Consider the following 18682-nt stretch of genomic DNA (forward strand, 5'->3'; position numbering starts at 1 on the left):
TCAAGAAATACAGTCGTGGAAATGTTTTGGAATTTCATTGCTATAAAAGGAGTGGGAACTTTGTTAAATCTACACACTTATCCTTAGCTGGAAAGCACTTTGTAACTGTTTTGAAAAGCGCTTTATAAATAAAGTTTATTATTATTATCCCATCCACCATCGACATTCAGACATACATTTCCAGTGGGTGTGGCAACTGTCAAATGTTTAATATTAAATGAAAAGACCCAATACAGAAAAGAAACAATCCAAAAATACATGAAACTTTCACCAGTTAGAAAACAACTATTAATACATTTTGTCAGTCGCTGAATAAAAATATGGTAAGAAACACAGCTTTGTTGGAAATATCCTTTAGATGCCCTTTCCTTCCTCAACAAGATACAAAAAATAATAATCTTCCCATGCTACATAAGGGCCTACGCTGCTCTCTTCCCTCTTCAGCTTTGCACAATATAGTCTAGAACTGATCATTTTCCTTAGAACAAACTAGTATGACAAAGTATGAAGCATTATGTGAGTTGACACCATGACTAAAAGGGACTACACAGCTCAACTTTAGTTTATTATAGTTCAAGAAATACTCAGTCATATGATGGTGCATCTGCAACACATTGTGAGCTTGATTTGGGGTTTAGGAATGTACAATAGTACAATGCTATTTTTGTAGTATGGATGACTATGTCCAAGCTAGCCTGACACTCAGTCTGGATTTTATGTCCAAGCAACTTTTAGTATGCAGTTTCATTGCCTTCAATCCAGGAAAATATCAAAAAGGAAAGAGCATATGTTTTGCATCTTCAATTATTTTTTAACAGCAAATGAACATAAATTAGCACTTAATCTGTATTGTTCAATGTCAAGTAGACAATGTGTTGAAATATTTGATTTGATGCATTTGCTAAAACATGCTGCTTTGTTGGTCATATGGGAAACATGTATGTTCCTTCTAAAGGGTTAGTCTATATACTCTAATGTTTATATAAGGATAGGAGGATTGGGAAATACAATTTTGGTCAACTCCACGTGTACAGAAATCTCCTGAAACAAAAGAATAACATGCACCATGAAGATGGAAAAATATTCAGTTAAAAAAATGTATCAGTCGAATAATACATTCATAATGGATGTTCAGTTTTTCTTGTTTTTATTTGCTACATCAGAGTGCAACACAAAATGTAGCTCATCATACTTCAAAATGAGCCTAGCTCAACAGTTTAGTTGTGGCGAGTAAGAAACAAAGTAAGAGAAGATTAAATAATGCCATTCCATAATTCCTGAATTTATTCTGTCTGAGAAATTCTAACTTTAATCTCAGAACTCTGACATTTGCCCTAATCCTCTTCCGTACAAATAGAAATTGAAGGTATTCAAGTACATTTTCCCAATTTAAAAATTATAATTCAGCAAGAAAACTGACAAAAAGACGGTGCAGGCATTTTTAGGAGATCCTGCCTTACACAAGCAGCCAGTGTCAATCAACAAAGCCTCAATAATTTTGTATGTCTACTATAGCTTCCCGTTTACAATCTACACTGCATTTTGTTTAGATATTTTCAAATGAAAATGCATTACTAGTACTAAAGCTGAAGTCCAGGATTCCTGCCCACACCCTGCAGCAGCAAGAAAACTACACTACTGAGCCTTTGCTCATGTGATTTCAGTCTGTTTTTTATTTGCATGTCTTCTGAGATGTGAACAAGCAGAGTTCACAGATATTGTCCCAATTCTAAACCATTAAAACAAATATCCTAAAACCATTCCTCCAACAATGGTAAAAAAAAAAAAATGGTTCAAATGACTAAAATAATAATTTGAAATGGAATATCCCAAACTTTATTGTAGTTGTATTATTGGTTGGTTCAGTACATTTGCACATACCTGGAATTTGTCCTCTGAATTTAACCGATTGGGTAGCCTGTTCATAAATCATTATTTTCCCTGGGGACTATCTTTGCACTAACTTTTTAAAAGATGTTTCACACTTAAATATGCATTATAAAACTCAACAATAACACAACTGACCAAAAAATAAAAAATAAAATCACGTAGGCTAACATTGGAATCGAATCAATGGCTTCTTTGAAAATCAAACAAACCACCATGGTATGCTTTGGAAAATGGTCATCATACATCAGATTATGCCAGACCACCAGGGTATGACATGAAGTTTCACAAGGTTTCTCCTGGATCTTGTTAACCACACACACACCCTGGCATTCAATTTTAGGCAAAGTATATATAAAATAGCTCACAACACACCACATAGCAACATGTGAGCTTATTACAAGAATAGCTCTACAAGCTAACAACGCAATACCACACGTTATGAGCTTGCTTTCTAAATGTGCTATTTTCAATGAATATTCGCCCATTCTTCCATAGGGTTCATGTGGTAAATCATACCTCACGTCAGATCTTAGTACGTAGAGACTTGATGCACTTAGTGGAGAAGGTTGGAACTTTCAAATAGGTTGGGGGGTGACCATAACTTAGTGGGTAGAGGCCATCTGGTGTCTCCCGTTTGCCTCAAGGGCCCCCCAATACCTATGTGTCGCAGAGCCCCTGAGCAAGACACACTGAGCAGTCAGCTGGGTGAAGCTGAATTTCCCATGGGATTAATAAAAGGGCTGCCTTCTCTACCTGGAAATGCTGGCCACAACCCAATCACAATATAATAGTTAATAACTTAATATACGTTTTTCAGTTGTCACTGAGTGATTTAACATCATGTTTGGGGCATGGCTAGGTGTAACCTAGTTGAAAGTTTCAACCTGTAGAGGCCACTGCAACACAAGTTTCTTGAATTAATGTGACTTGGGGTGAAGTTACTCTTAAAGTATAAATAACTGAAAAACAGGCCTGTCTGCTAACCGTTACCAACTTAGTGACATAGAGTCTTATACAGAATATATATTATTTCACTTTTATAATGCCTTATTATCAGTTCATACAGTCATTTTTTATTTGTTGGGTAGCCTAAGGCAGTAATTGTCCATCTTCAGCGTCTTGATGTTGCACGGCCTGACCTCCTTTTGTTTGTTGCTTTGGCCTTCACTGTACTGGCTGTCTCTGGTACTGCACTCTTTTCCGGTACAACAGTCTTCTCTGGTACAACAATCTCCTCTGGTACAACAATCTCCTCTGGTACAACAATCTCCTCTGGTACAACAGAAGCTTCTTGAACCTGCTGTTCTGTGGCCTCTTCAACAGGCTCTACTGGTTGTAACTGTGGCTCTTCACACATAACAATCTCCTCTGGTACAACAGAAGCTTCTTGAACCTGCTGTTCTGTGGCCTCTTCAACAGGCTCCACTGGTTGTAACTGTGGCTCTTCACACAGTTCAGATGAACTCTCCCAGGCTGCACAAGCCTGGAACACTGCCTGCTCCATTGTGGTGACAGGGTTAAAGGCTGGGTGTGTGGAGCTGGAACTTGTTGTCGCAGTGCTGTTGATACTCTGTGGCATTGATGTGGGTGCCGGTTTCTTTTTTCTCTGGCGGTCTTTTGGTAGCCTCACTCGGGTGATGGTAACAGTAGGCTGCATCAACTCATTATTACTCTCTACATAACCCTCACTGGAGTTAGTGATGATGTGGTTGTCACTTCCATCCATGTCTGTAGTGGTGTCTGATACAGAGCTGAGGTGGTCTTCAGAGGCAATGTATAGCATAGTGGTCTCTGAGGAAACCTTTTCTGCTGTAGCCCGTTGGTTGTGCTTCTATTAAATGAAAGCGCAAATAGTTTTTGCAAAACATATTAGAATAACATCTTTATGTATGGTGCATAAATGGATGTTAGTACAAGTGCATGGAGAGATCTGGTATGGTTAGAGACATTAGATTCATTGAATCAATAAAAAAAATGTTTTACCCAACCATGTAAAAACATGTAGTATAGCAAGTTTTCAAAACAATTAAAACAAAGGACCAAGAACATGTATATTCAATGTAATAATACTTTGCAATAACAAAGAATCACATTTAATGTGGGGAAACCCTACTGGCTTTGTTTGAAAAATCAAGTAAATGATAAACTAACCTTGAGGTTTTCTAAATGCTTTAAGGACTTGCAGTGGGGGTGTAGACCCGAAGATTGAAAATGGTAGAACCTTTTGCAGAGGCGACAAAGGAAGCCAGCCACCGGAATTAAAAAACTAGACCCTGATGGAAAGAGGTTAATAGAATTACATTTCAAACACTTTTAATAATAAGAATGAGTGAAGTAAAATGGTGTTTATAAGGAATGTAAGATGTCAAAAAATACAAAGGCCTATAAAACCGCAAGATCTCAGAATAATCCCAAAGCTGACTTTATTCAGAGTGAATAGTTGCAATCTGGGAACTCACCATATACAGTGTCAGTGTCATATTCCTCATCACTCATCATGTCCTCTTGGTCCCCATCTGTCTGAGATGACCAGCCATCCTACAAAAACAAAACATACAGCTAAATCAAATTGACAGTAAATCCATTGAGGGCCCAACATCTTGAGCTTAAAATGAATGAAAAGGTACAATATATATGACAGGAAAAACTATGCTTGACCTGTCTGCTGGAGCTGCTCTGGATTTTATCATTCCTCTGTCCTTCCTCTTGTTCCACTTCACTGCCCTCCTCGTCCTCAACCAAATATTCCAGTGAGGCTACCGAAGACTCTTCAACCAAGTCATGTCCCTGAAGTTAGTCCACAACAATAAAAAAAACAGTGAAAATGTACTTCAAAGAAAACACGAACAGACATACATACCTCCTCAGCCCAGATTGTGCAACAGGGATATCTATTCTAAATTTAAGAAACGCTGTCGGTCGGAAGAAAGTGTCGCCCGTCTGTCTGATGTATGAGGCCTCATACACACGTACAGAACACAAATGCTTGGTCAAACAATGTGACTCCCATTAGAAAAGCATTGAGGCGGCCATCAAACACAGACACAACATAGAACATGCGTTCTGCATGTGTGTATCAGGCCCGTTTTCGACACCTCCCCTTTTGGGATTAGACCGCATCTCGCAGCAGAGCCACACAGGAACATTTCCGGGGGATGCGAAAGGAAGCTTGGAGTGCGTGGCCGACAGGCAGCATCGGCATTGCGGAACAACATTGAACACGGTCGCCTACCACTTCTCTCCTGCTTCTTTCTACCACCACCGCAAACGTTTACACTGCTCGCGGGTGACACACTGTTTCGAGACCACAACATGGAATGAGCGGGTCCATTTGGCTATACACTCCCAAAGCTACATTACTGTGACAACACAATGACCGCCATCCCTTGCCGTCGGTAAAATAAAATGATAAAACATACAGAGATGCAATGACAGTTAATGACAGATATCTATCCATCTATCTTATATAATACATTAATTTTGTGCCCAAGTTCAACCCAACTTCCCAAGATCATCCGTTAACAATTCCCTCCCAATCAATGTGATCTATTATATCGCATCCCACACTGTACATCATTTCCTGTTCAGAACGGGTAAGGCCCTAGTATCTATTCTAGGAATCTCTGTATGTGAATTATATCTGTCTGTCCTTCACATAGCTCGATTACTGTCCATCTGATCGTATTCACACTTACACGGGTGTATTGCTGAGGACCCATAAACCCATAGTGTTGAGTGTAAAGTCGATCAGATGAGTGTTCTCCAGAACAGCTAGCTCCAAATACAAAACGGGCTTCAAGGTTTTTTAGCATTAAGAAAATAATTATTAAACATGGCAAAACAAACTCAAGTGAGCAGTGCTTTACTTTGTGTTCCTTGTTACAATGGTGGTCGAGGACATTACTGGTCAATTCAGTTTGACAGGTGGCACCTCGATGCTGCAGGCCTGGTCCTTTTTCTCTGTAGGCAATGCAGATGTACAGGAGACAAACAAGTTAAGAGTGACGGCATGAGGGCTCAACTTCCCAAAATGTTACCCTAAATGATTGCAGGCGTTGACACTTGACACTAAGGCCTGCCCCTGGCAGGTAAATTAAACTTTGGGGCAGGTGGAGTTTGCTTTCATGTTGCCCGTCTGGGGAAGTGCTCGTCTGAGAGGGGACGGAACCGTCTATAAACACAACACATCTGTCTAAACACCTGAATGTGGCCAGATTGCTCTGTCTTTGGGTCTGTGGAATGTAAAATAAAAGCACCGTTTACCTATAATGTGCCGTTTTCACTGTTGCTACACTTACAAATATAAAATAAAAGTGTGAACCCGTAGTCATATTCATAGCTATGTAGTAGGTATTTCACATAAAAAATGAGGTATGATTTTTATCGCAAGTAAAAAAGTATGTGTTAAATTGGACAGTAATTCAAATTTTACTTAATAATTTGGCGACACCCCCCCCCCCCCCCGAGGGGTCGCAAGCCACGGGTTGAGAACCCCTGATATAGGCAACTTAACGCCAGCTGGACTGGTCCACAATGTATCACAGAATGATACTTTTACTGATGATTTACTGGTGTATTGTGGTTATTGGCATAGCTCCAAATGCCTCTTGGCCAATGTGCAGTTGGAATTAGCTGTTGTAAAATGTATGTTGTTGTACATTTGACACGTCATTCTCAAAACCTACTGAGGATCTATTATTCTTGGGGTGTCGGGTGCAACCGTGCAAGGCAAATTTTGTCTTCAAATGAGATTACGTATGCGTGCATGACACCAACCCATCTTTGCATGCTCCCCGCAGAGACTCCTGGACATGAGGCAACAGTGTGACCAGGCCGGTATTGCTCATGTGCTGAATCTCCATCATCCTCTGTTGGTGGGACAAGCCGGTCATATGTTCCTGGAAATTCTTTACACAAACACAGAAGGAAATAACAAAAGAACGTTGAGGTTAAGACATGCTTGCAGAACCCACATCAACGAGTCCTTGTCTTTCTCTGCCTAAACGCACGCACACACAAATAGCAGCCTCTCCAGGAATGTGTGATCGCATAGATCAATGCAAATTCATACACCAATCTGTGCAATAATTACAGGAACAACAATATTTTCCCATCAAGTGATCGAATTGAAGGAATGCTTGGAAAATTCAAGCTTTAGTCAGACACTCTAACCAAAGCTACAGTATTGTTATTTCCTAGTCCAATGAAATCCTATGCATGCTATTCTACTCAGACAGTAGAAGAAAAGTGTCAGTGTCTACTCTGTCTTAAATGGGCATGGACATTTCGGGAGAAAATATCTAAAATGTGATTTAGACTAGAGGCCAATATTGCAATTGAGATTCAACTTGTGCTTTAGTCTTTTTAAATTAATCTATAGTTATGTTTACAGTATAACCACCAGTGATTAACTACTTGAACCCCAGCATCCATATTCTTGGGGGAACATTCGACAAACATAGCCGATCTACAAACTCACAATGCGCCACGGGCTCGACACAACAATTCAAATAGGATTATAGAGGAAAACTGAGAGCATGTCTCTGCGTATCTGTGTTCTGTGCACAACAAAAATATTTAACCCATTTAGGCCCGACGTCGAAATAAAAACAACGTTCGCTCTGAAATAATATATACCTATTCAAATTTGTGCCGCATTTTTACGATTTTTCAAAAATCGCAGACCTACAAGTTCATAGCGCGCCACTCGGTGGCTCGCTATGAGCTTGTAGATCTGCTATTTTTCAATAGCTAAAGTATAACGGAATGCTTGAAACACCAAAAGGGGTTCCCGCCCAAAATGGGTTAATACGTTTGATAAACCGCATTGCTAGTGAACATGGGTTCATATTTATGTGCACAAAAAGAAACGGGTGCTGTCCCGCAGCTACCTGGGGAATTGGCACTCCTCATAGGCACACATAATTTTAAAACAAGACAATGGGTGTGTTCGGGAATACGCTCTATATCAGATATATATAATTGGGCTCATGAGCTCGGGCATGGCGGGAATAATTGACAAATTAAGCACTGAGTGATAGCAACCACACAACATTACAAACTGTCAACATGTCAACTGTCAACATATTGTATTCTATTCATAGACAAAATATTACCCAAACACTAGAATACGGGAACAAATCTGTTCCTAGTTTGAATTGCAGATTAGAGCACGAAGATCCACACACCAGCCAATTAAGAGGATTTTATTTAATACAATGATGAGCAACAAGCTCTTCCTCAGGCTTCTTGTATAGACAGAACGTCGCCATATTAAATCCCCAGTCTTATTACAAAACCTTTTATGACCGCTATTCAGCCGGAGTCCTCTGCACGAAATGTCACGTCATGGCATTAAATTAAATCCTCTTAATGGCTGCTATTTGGTGTGCAGTCGTGCAGATCTTTCTTCTCTAATTAAGATGTGTTTTTGATTCAGCACCCATTTTATTGGACATTGGGGTGTGCATGTGTTATATTAGATCCATTAGATCAGAACATTAAATCAGATTATAATCTGTGTATTGTCCAGGCATGTAAACATTATTATTATTATTTTATATTAGTGTACAAGTCAGTTCACCAGTTGTGTGTATGTTCAACCTACCTGCTGGTTGTGACAGGTAATACTGCAGAGGTAGCAGTAGAATTTCTTAGCATCCTCGACAGTCTTCTCCTTGACATCTTCGACAGTCTTCTCCTTGACATCCTCGACAGTCTTCTCCTTGGCTTTCTCGACAGTCTTCTCCTTGGCTTCCACGACAGTCTTCTGCGTGGGTTCCACGACAGTCTTCTCCTTGGCTTCCACGACAGTCTTCTCCTTGGCTTTCTCGACAGTCTTCTCCTTGGCTTCCACGACAGTCTTCTGCGTGGGTTCCACGACAGTCTTCTCCTTGGGTTCCTCAATAGTCTCCTTGGGTTCCTCAATAGTCTCCATGGGTTCCTCAATAGTCTCCATGGGTTCCTCAACAGTTTTCTCATTGGGTTCCTCAATAGTCTCCTTGGGTTCCTCAACAGTTTTCTCCTTGGGTTCCTCAATAGTCTCCTTGGGTTCCTCAACAGTTTTCTCCTTGGGTTCCTCAATAGTCTCCTTGGGTTCCTCAACAGTCTTCTCCATGGATTCCACGGCAGTCTCCTCCATGGCATCATCCTCGCTATCTTGTGACGCTAATAAGGCATCTTCGTCTTCTGGGGCCTCCTCCGAGTCTAAAGTATTGCTTTCCTCATGCTGCTTATCAGATGGTGACCTGGTCACACCAGTGTCTATCAGCTGTTGCAAGACAATATTAACATTTTCAACTTAACTTATCCATTTGTTCCTCCTACTGTATAAATGATCACATACTGCATGCACACGTTGAGACTAGAACAGTGGTTCTCAAAGTGGGGTCCGGGGACCCCCAGGGGTCCTTGAGGGAGTTCCACGGGGTCACCAGCTAAATGATAGTTAGGACCCAAATGGACCCTGTTATAAGTGCTGTTTGTCAGCTTCCAAACAATTGTTGACAAACTCACTGATGCACCCATTCTGTGGTTGTAGGTGTACGCAGGCATAAAGATGGGTCTGTAACTCCGAGACCCCTTTTCCACCGGTTGGTTCCCAATGGGAACTGGTTCAGTTCTTTTTGGTTCTTAGTCCATGAGCCAGAGCTCCAAAATTGGAATGTTAATTATGAATTGTTTATAGGATCAATATAAGTAAATTAATATATGATAAACCTTCCACACTAGTAGCTTTTTCATAATTTAATTTTTTTGCATATTTTCCAATATAATGCCTCATTTGTATATTTAAAAAAATTAAATTTGTAATACAATAAATCATTGTCTTCGTGTAAGTAAACAACTGGGGAAGTTTCATGGTGATAACAATCTAATAGAGTATATTTTTTCCCACTCAATTCATAATTAACGTTCCAATTTTGGAGCTCTGGCTCATGGACTAAGAACCAAAAAGAACTGAACCGGTTCCCATTGGGAACCAACTGGTGGAAAAGGGCTCCGAGTGTACAAATGGGACCAAATGGACCCGTTGGGGTCCAAATTAACATTTGGTTAAATTAACATTAGTTAAATTAACACTGATTTTACAATCTAAATTGGGTCCCAGAGATAGAAATCCCATGAAATTTAGGTCCATCCTTAGCCTAATGCATGTCAAACTGTGGGTCCTGCTAGAACCATGACCCGATTGAAGTGTACTCGGATACGGATTGCTGCAATGTGAAAGCATTGACTACAGTTGAATGAAGCGTTCTTGGGTGCGGACTGCGGAAGAATCAAGGCCAATATGAATCATGGCCAGAGCGGACCAGGCAACCGTATTGGGGAACAGTAACAGTTTGAATCCCCCCTAAGTATTCATTTGGGGGTCCTTGACATGAAAAGGTTTGAGAACCACTAGAAAGCCCAGTGTGTTTTGTTGACCTTTACCTCAGCAGTTCTGCTCTCCTCAAGCTCCTCCGCAGCATCAGATACTGCTATGGACCCCCCTGCCTCGATAAGGATGCAGTCTGGAGATAGAGCCAACCATACACACAATTAGATGCAACATTACGTCATCAATGATGAGTTAAGTCTTCCATTTTACCTGGGAAATTGTTTACAATTGCCACTTATGGGCAGCAATAACTGTTTCACCTGTGAAGCACAGTGTTTATGAAAAGGACCAAAGTGACCAGGGAAGATGGCATACTTTCTAATCATCACTATAGAGGATTTCTTTTCAGCCCTGTGTGTGTGTTTCATGGTTTAAAAGCAAAACAAAATCTCACGACTGAAAACATTTTTGACAGGCCAAACCCCCCCCCCCCCCCCCCCACACACACACACACACACACTAGTGCTGTATTTCCTAAACAATTAGCACAATATGTACAATTTATGATGTTAAAGTATTATCGTTGTAAAAACCTATGTTCTTGGATTTCTTACAGCCAACTGAGAAGTCAACCAAATGAGCCAATTGCAACGCTGAAGTCTTAAAGTATTAAAGGTAACTGTTGCCTATTATAAGTCAACCAGGTTTTTGTTTGCCTGTGTTCTTACCATCAGACGGGCTATCCTCTGTAGCATTGTTATACTCTCGTATGATAATTATGTCATCAGTCCCAATGTTGGTCTTTTCAGAGGACTCCTCTATCCTGCATGGTGGAAGAAAGATAGATTAGGACAAAGATGAGTGGACAAAGCCATGAATGTTTATGTTCAGTCATAATGATTATTTGACTGACATATTATTTGATTCATCCGATCTGAATACATAGGATTAAAAGGAAAATCAAATAAAGAAAAGAAAATGGCAGTCATGATGAGTGCCATACCCATCGGTCTTTTGCTTCTTGACCACAGGCTCCTCTGTTGGCTCTGCAGATGCCTGTGTGTGTTCCTCTGTGTTTGATGGTACCCCATCTGTAGGTTGCATACGACCGTCAATGTATTTTCACATACTCGTTTAAAAAAAAGGGGATAAGAAAACAGGTCCCATATATTCCACCAAAAACACATTATTTTCTCGCTGAAGTCTTAAAGTATTAATGGCCACACTCTCCTGACAATCGGTACAGCTTGCACCAACAGCCTCATTCAGTGTTGCCTTGAATTCACAGACATGTAAAGTTACCAAAAAAAAACATGCTGTATTTGGAAAAAACATTTTAGCTGATGTGATGGCGACGTCCCATGATTTCACATTTGGGCAAGGGTTCAACCCATTCAGAGCCCTATTAACTTCTATTATACGTTTAAAGTTACATATTTCAAAAAAGTATAAAAACGTATGTGGAAAAACATAGTGGAAGTACTTCTGTGGCCTACTGGCAGGATGCATTTGGCACTGAGCCACTGATCGGTCCATAGATTTGTGAGATTAGCACCGACACACAGACACTCTTCTAGATGGCTAGACTCCTGCAGAACTACCGTGTACAAGCCCGGGGACACCAACACAAGGACAGTCACAGCACATAGACAAAATGGAGGAAACAAAAGAATAATAAAATAAAAAAGAGAAGGTAACTGTTGCCTATTATAAGTCAACCAGGTTTTTGTTTGCCTGTGTTCTTACCATCAGACGGGCTATCCTCTGTAGCATTGTTATACTCTCGTATGATAATTATGTCATCAGTCCCAATGTTGGTCTTTTCAGAGGACTCCTCTATCCTGCATGGTGGAAGAAAGATAGATTAGGACAAAGATGAGTGGACAAAGCCATGAATGTTTATGTTCAGTCATAATGATTATTTGATTCATCCGATCTGAATACATAGGATAAAAGGAAAATCAAAGAAAAGAAAATGGCAGTGATGATGAGTGCCATACCCATCAGTCTTTTGCTTCTTGACCACAGGCTCCTCTGTTGGCTCTGCAGATGCCTTTGTGTGTTCCTCTGTGTTTGATGGTACCCCATCTGTAGGTTGCAAACGACCGTCAATGTATTTTCACATACTCGTTTAAAAAAAAAAGGGGGATAAGAAAACAGGTCCCATATATTCCACCCAAAATACATTATTTTCTCGCCCAGTACCAGTGTGGTTTAAAAGTAAACATGGGCAAAATGTTTCACGTCGACAAGTCATGCTTAGTCCTGAGTACCCTGAAAACGCAGCAAACGACGACTGAGCGTGCCTCTGCCATACCTGTACCTGTTCCTGTGGAAGCACTGGCTGCAGGTTGGCCATCTGTATTTCCTGCTGCCCTCTGCTCACTATCCCTCTTTCTGTCTGCTGCCTGCCAAGCAGACAGGAAGTCAGCAGGCTATACACACACAGAGACAGATTAAAAAAGGATCATGGATATATAAACAATGACGTGGCTAGTTTATACACATTTGAATCCACCAATTCTTGTTAACAGTAATAGGTCCCCTTGGAACTACGGCTAAGCCATAAATCCATGACCACGCTTGGACTAAAATGTCATTCAGAGGGCCTCTCAAACGTGAATACATTTGTCAAGTGTAATTTCAAAGCAGCTTCTACTGCACCACAAAATAATTACATTTCTTTTTAACAAAAAAAACAAAATGTTGAAATAAGGAGATACAGGGTTTCTGCCCAACAGCACAAAATGTAGGTGGACCGTGGAACAATGGGTGAAATGCCATACTGTGTCTATTGAATGGGCAAGCAAAACGTTAATGATCCTCCAGTAATTACTGTGGCATTGGGGTGGTGGGTGTTAGGGTAGTAGCGGCCACCATGGGGGTGGAAGTGTCGAGCGGGTGGGAAACCCATCATGGGGGGCTTGACACCCATTGGTCCCATTGTTCCCATTGGAACTGGTCCCAGTATGGAATTCCGGGGCCATGCAGCATTGAACTGACGGTAGTGCTGCTGTCCAGACACCGCAAAGCCCCGCATGCTACCTGGATGGTGGACAGAGGAGGGGAGACATTGATTAAAATCAAATGCAAGTGGATACAAGAACAGGAAGAATGACAGCAGTAAATAACATGCGTTTCCTGGTTGTAAATCCTTTAGCTTGTAATTTGAGCAAGGCCTGCCTCTCCTATAATGCAGTTAGCATCGGTTAGCATTTAAAAAAAACATTCAACAATTTGGTTCTGATCAGGCAATCTTATTGGCGAGAGCCACACAACATAATAGGACTGCACAATTATGACTACTGTATGTTTATAATCACGATTGTTGAATATTGTCATAATCATAATAATCATAATTATTCAATGTCCATTTTTTTTTCTTTTTTTGGTGTGGGGAGGTATGATTTTATACTATCTTTAAAGCCTTTGTTAATTGTACTTATCACTGCCATATCTTTGGTTAAACATTATGTAATAATGGTGATTTTATTGTAGCTCTGTGAGCCTGATGGGATGGATAGATAGTTGTACAATATTCTGGTTGTGAAATTGGTGAGGAGAGGCAAGGTGCAACAGCTGACAGAAATGAATGAACGATCGTATAAATGAATTGCCTGCAACATAGCAGCTAAGAATTAACCACTTGAATACTTGACTGGGACTCCCGCAGGGCTAGTTTTTGTCCCCCTCTACATCAAATCACAGAGCTGGTAGATCTGCTAGGCTTCATGGGCTTAAATAGAACAGAAATAACCCTTCATCAAACCATAATATGTCAGTGTTTTATTCACACTATAAAACAAATATGCATACATAGAAGACTTAAGTAGTTGAGATCATGTGCTATAGTGAATAGCATCACAGCATTTATAATTCATGGCACTCGCCTTTGGCTTGGGGGAAAAAATGTATCACCTCACTCAGACTGAGTAGTAGCAAGTACTTGACCCTGCCCAATCTACTTGCCCAATCTATATTTCTACTTGCCATGCCTAGGGGGTACCGTTACCGGCAGTGCAGCGTGTAGATTTATCTCCAACATCAGACATGCTCAGCAGGGGTCGAGACTAACTGTCCCCCCTGCACAAATTTAAATGACATGACTCGTTTCTCGACATGAGGCACCTCAGTCACTTTTAAGTCTGTGCCTGTCACAATTTCACAAAGCTGCGAAGCGACGTCACATCATACTATTTATCTGACCTCATTTAGTCGGTGCAGCTCGATCATAAAAGAGAAATGGCTTTCCAGATCAGATCACACGTGGCCGCGGACCCGTCACCATGAGAAGTTGATGTGCTGTTTGTTTGAGCTAAGCTGTGTGTGCTAACACAAACTGGATTAAAATATTGCGCGTGAATCTGCATGCTTGTGCTATGGAGATGATATCTAAAGCACCCTCATGCTCATAAAACGGTGTGTGTGGACAAATCCCATAGCCTGAACTCTGAATCTCCGGTGTTACATAAAAAAACCATAGAGTATATAAAAGGATAGAGACTGAACTGGCGCGAAGCTCCGCCCCCCCAGCTATTCATGTCAGTGGAAGTTGCTCAGTGGCGTTTTGAAGCACCCGGAAGACTGCCGGAAGTACCTCCTCCGGACCTCAAATTTGAGGTCCGGGGTGACGTAGGGAGTGATGGTCCTACATGTTAAAGCCCAGCTGCACGGGGTTTCCCGGTCATGAATACACGGGTCCGCCTGTAGTCCCTCCTCCTACCACTAGGGCCCAGAGCTTCAACGTTGAATAGCCTCACTGGCCCCTTGAAAAAAACGCTAATAAACAGCTTACATTTTGGGAAAGTAAAAAATTTGTGGTTATTTTTAGTATATGCATATGTTAACACCCCGAGCGGCAAGGGCGGGGTTATCCGTTCAATCAATTAGTAACGCCAGGACGGAGATTAATAAAAGGACGGAGATTTATTGATATCAAAACCGATCGCATCGCTCCACAGGCTGGGAGCGTCTGTTGCGCAACATTCAATGTAATTTCCGGATGGGACGTCATCGAAAATGTCCCTCCCATTTTAGCCGATGAGACCGAAAATCTTAAAACGTGAATAACTCTTGATCTAAATCATTCCCTCCAATTCTAAGCAAAGATTATACTGTGTGTTAGACAGCCCATCGCGGTCCCGTCGGCCATTGCTAGTCGCGTTAGAATTAATCATACCTCCCGTTGTTGTCGATCACCTCGGTAGTGTTTTGGCTACATCAAGCTACTTCAGCTACATTCGGGATAGCAGCTGGTGCGTCGCTAAATGTACTCCGCTGCTATAAATTGCTGGGCGCTCTGATTTAATGGATTAAATAAACCCAGGCGTTTGGTGTGTTAATGGGCAATGCAGATCAATTGCTCCAGCCACTGAGGATAACGGGGCATAATAGACAGATTTTGAGGACAGAATTCCTGAGGGTTTGTTTATTTATTATAAAATAATCATAACTTAGTCAGTTATAAAGTGTCTTTATACAGTAACTGACTTAAGTTGTTGTGCTCTGTGCAGTTCCGCTTAGCTTATAATGCATTATGACCAGCACTTGTATAATACTTCATAAACCTTGTTTTAAGATGTCATACATGATAATGATAATATATAATATACATTAATAACGAGGGTTATGAAACCTTAGAAAGTGCAGCATTATAAATGTGATTATGATGCATTATAGACCTGACCTTTAAGTAAAGTGTTATTACTAGGAGCACTTCCAGTCATACCTTGCATGCGTTGCATCATTATGGCCCCCTGTAGCATGTGGTGGTTCGGGCCAATGATGGTAGTCTGGGTGGCCTGGCACATGTTGATCATCCTGGGTGCAGGGGGAGCCTGTGGAGCCACAGGAATGGCCCTACAACACCACAAGCACACAGGTGTATTTGCTTTTTTTCCCAGCAACTAATATTATGACAAATGTTCAGAAATAATAATAATAGCTCAAATGGTGGGCAATTAACTATATACTGTACATAAAACATAATCAATATTGTCATATCAGTGGTTCTCAATGTGGGGTTCAGACTCACAGGGGTCCTTGAGGGGGTTCCAGGGGGTCCCCAGCTAAACTCTTATATGCATATAAGAGTTTAGCTGTGTGTATAGGTTACAATTGGAACCAAATGTTTCCAATTTAACTTCTGAGAAGTGAGAACTACACTCTCAGAATTAAACTGACACTGTAGTGCAGATTTGGGTCGCAGACCCAGATATAAAAAACAACAACAACAACAACAACAACCACCAACACCAAACCAACAAATAAAGGTCAGTGGCGGCCCTAATGCATATCAAAACGTTTGGGAATCACATGTGTTAAATGACCTCTTCCGAACAACAATGTAACTATTATTGTTCCCAGGTGTAACAATTCTTTCGGACAGTCTGCCTTCTCAGTAGAAGGGGCAAACCTTGCCTACTGTACTAAAACTAGAGACGGATGGTAATGTGTTCTACAGAGGACTCAAACTATGGTTGAAATCAAATCAACTGTGCTGCTCACATGTATATTATCTGACTGTCACTGTTACCTGAGTGATTATGTTTACTTTTGTTTTATAGGTCAATGTAACGGGTATTGTAATTTTGTTGTAAAATATTATTAGTATATATTACTTTTTTTTGTCCTCGATTGGGTTTTACCGTATTTTTAGAAAAGTCTCCTGTGGACAGGTGGTGAAAATTAGCACATGTCCACTCACTGTAAGCAATGCATCTACGAATTGTACTTGTGCAATGAGCAATGTGATTGTGATGTCCATATCAAATAAATAATAATAAAATAATAATAATAGGGCCTTTCTTGCTGATCCCCGACGTGGAGTTCATGATATTACCGCTGTGCCTGGACCTGGTGGTGGTGGTGGTGGTGGGGATGGGGAACATGGTGCGCTGGCGGAGGCTGCTGTGGCGGAGGAGGAGGCGCCTGTTGTTGGAAGAGATGTTGGAGCTGCCGCAGGTGTTGTTGGAACTGCTGATGCTGTTGATGCTGCTGCTGCTGTTGCTGGTGGAGATTGTGTGGATTGAACATCCTGCTGTTGTTGTTGTAACAACAGTACTGTCAGATCCGAACCGTAGAAGTAGTCGGACACTTGCTCTTCAGAGTGAGGTTCTATCAGATCAGGGTGGGAAAACGGGCAAAACGGTGCTTGAAAATCTGCTCCGATCAATTGTGTGTCATGTGGTGCATATATGAACATTAAAAAACAGCGCGCGTCCGTCCATCCCACACATACAACAGGTCCGTGTCAGCGGACAGCCAGCCGCTGACAAAGACAGAAATTCTGTTGGCAACCGACGCGTTAGCTGTTTAGCTGGTGCCAACGGGAACATTAAAACGTTAGTTATAGAATTATCATGCCGTCTTGCTTTATTGCTGCTTGCGATCAATTAAAACATTCACATCATATTCCAAAAACGAAACATTATTATGAACACAATAGCTGGTCGCTGTTGCCTTCAAAATAAAATGCATTGTGTTACTGTCTCAACGTGGATAGCTGCTGTACAGTGAAACAAAATCATAACTTATTATTATTATTATTAACGTCATTAATATATGCATTCATTGAATTAGCTGCAGCTGTTTCTGTTGTTATATTCTTCCAATAAACTAAAACTGTGTCCTTCATGAATATTTAACATATATTTTTGGATAAATATATTAATCATGTAGCCTACTCATGCATATTTGTTTTGCACCATCCTTTAACGTTACTTACTTGCATTTCGATAAGGTGTAGGCTACATTTAGTACGTTTTCGCCTGGATGTCTCAACTCTCATTGTGTTTTACTGTAGCTAACATGACCTGCTGCTCTGCCATGCTAAGTTTAGCTGTGGCTAACAACATTTAGCATAACACACATACAAAAGCTAAAGTTGCACAACTTTCCACAATTAACTGGTGCTACTTACGGTCCTTAGAGGTCCTAATTTCCAACCGGGAAAACGAAACGGAGATATAACGTTATGGGTGAATGATAAAAAACACAGACTAGATTAATATAAGTAGGTTCCATGCAGTCTCGCGCTGCAGACTCAGTACAACTACTAGATAATCTAACCTCGCTTCGAGAACAGTGTTGGCAGGTTTTGCGAGAGAAACAAGCAACCAGGTCTATGAAAACAAGCCCAGAATAGGAATATAGGTCTATTTGAAAATAATACAAGCGCGTACAGCTTGTGGATCTGCTATTTTCAATAAAAAATAAAATGTAACTGTGGAATATTCTTTAAAATATTTTTAAAAACACAAATCTTGTCCCAGCCATATGTGTATACATATCACATAATTATTTATGGAGTAAATAGTTGACATGAAAATGTTTGAGAATCACTGGTTTAAAGTTTAAACAACATTATGAAACAAGCCCAAAATATGTATTACTACGCTGACTTTAGAAACAACGCCAAAAAAACGCCGCAACCATAGATATATATATATCTATGGCCGCAACTACCAATAT

General features: G+C 40.7%; 1 protein-coding gene across 4 annotated transcripts; it reads right to left on the reverse strand.

Annotated features, from left to right (window-relative positions):
- Positions 1–188: 188 nt before the first annotated feature.
- Positions 189–18290, reverse strand: ciz1a (cdkn1a interacting zinc finger protein 1a). Of its 4 annotated transcripts, none has more exons than XM_079524850.1 (17): positions 18132–18290; positions 17052–17326; positions 15939–16069; positions 13047–13255; positions 12534–12618; positions 12211–12298; positions 11957–12051; positions 11214–11301; positions 10939–11033; positions 10324–10403; positions 8498–9160; positions 6667–6797; positions 5757–5850; positions 4549–4677; positions 4350–4428; positions 4042–4163; positions 189–3721 (listed from the first exon to the last, which is right to left on the reverse strand). In XM_079524850.1, exons 2-17 carry the CDS (start codon positions 17243–17245, stop codon positions 3002–3004), a joined length of 3003 nt encoding a protein of 1000 aa, XP_079380976.1. In that variant the 5' UTR covers positions 17246–17326; positions 18132–18290; the 3' UTR covers positions 189–3001. The 4 variants fall into 4 exon arrangements, with proteins under 4 accessions (XP_079380976.1, XP_079380975.1, XP_079380974.1 ...); XM_079524849.1 differs by having other exon boundaries at positions 12528–12618; XM_079524848.1 differs by having other exon boundaries at positions 12534–12645.
- Between the last annotated feature and the right edge of the window lie 392 nt (positions 18291–18682).

Source organism: Electrona antarctica (genome assembly GCF_951216825.1).
Source record: "Electrona antarctica genome assembly, chromosome: 16".
In the NCBI taxonomy this organism is placed as follows: Eukaryota; Metazoa; Chordata; class Actinopteri; order Myctophiformes; family Myctophidae; genus Electrona; species Electrona antarctica.

Coding starts and splice junctions, on each gene's coding strand:
- ciz1a (XM_079524847.1), bottom strand. CDS start 17,245: ATGTTCAATCCACACAATCTCCACCAGCAACAGCAGCAGCAGCATCAA. Junction 4,678..5,756: donor ATTGTAACAAGGAACACAAA/GTAAAGCACTGC, acceptor GACTAACTTCAG/GGACATGACTTGGTTGAAGA. Junction 4,429..4,548: donor AGAGCAGCTCCAGCAGACAG/GTCAAGCATAGT, acceptor TTGTTTTTGTAG/GATGGCTGGTCATCTCAGAC.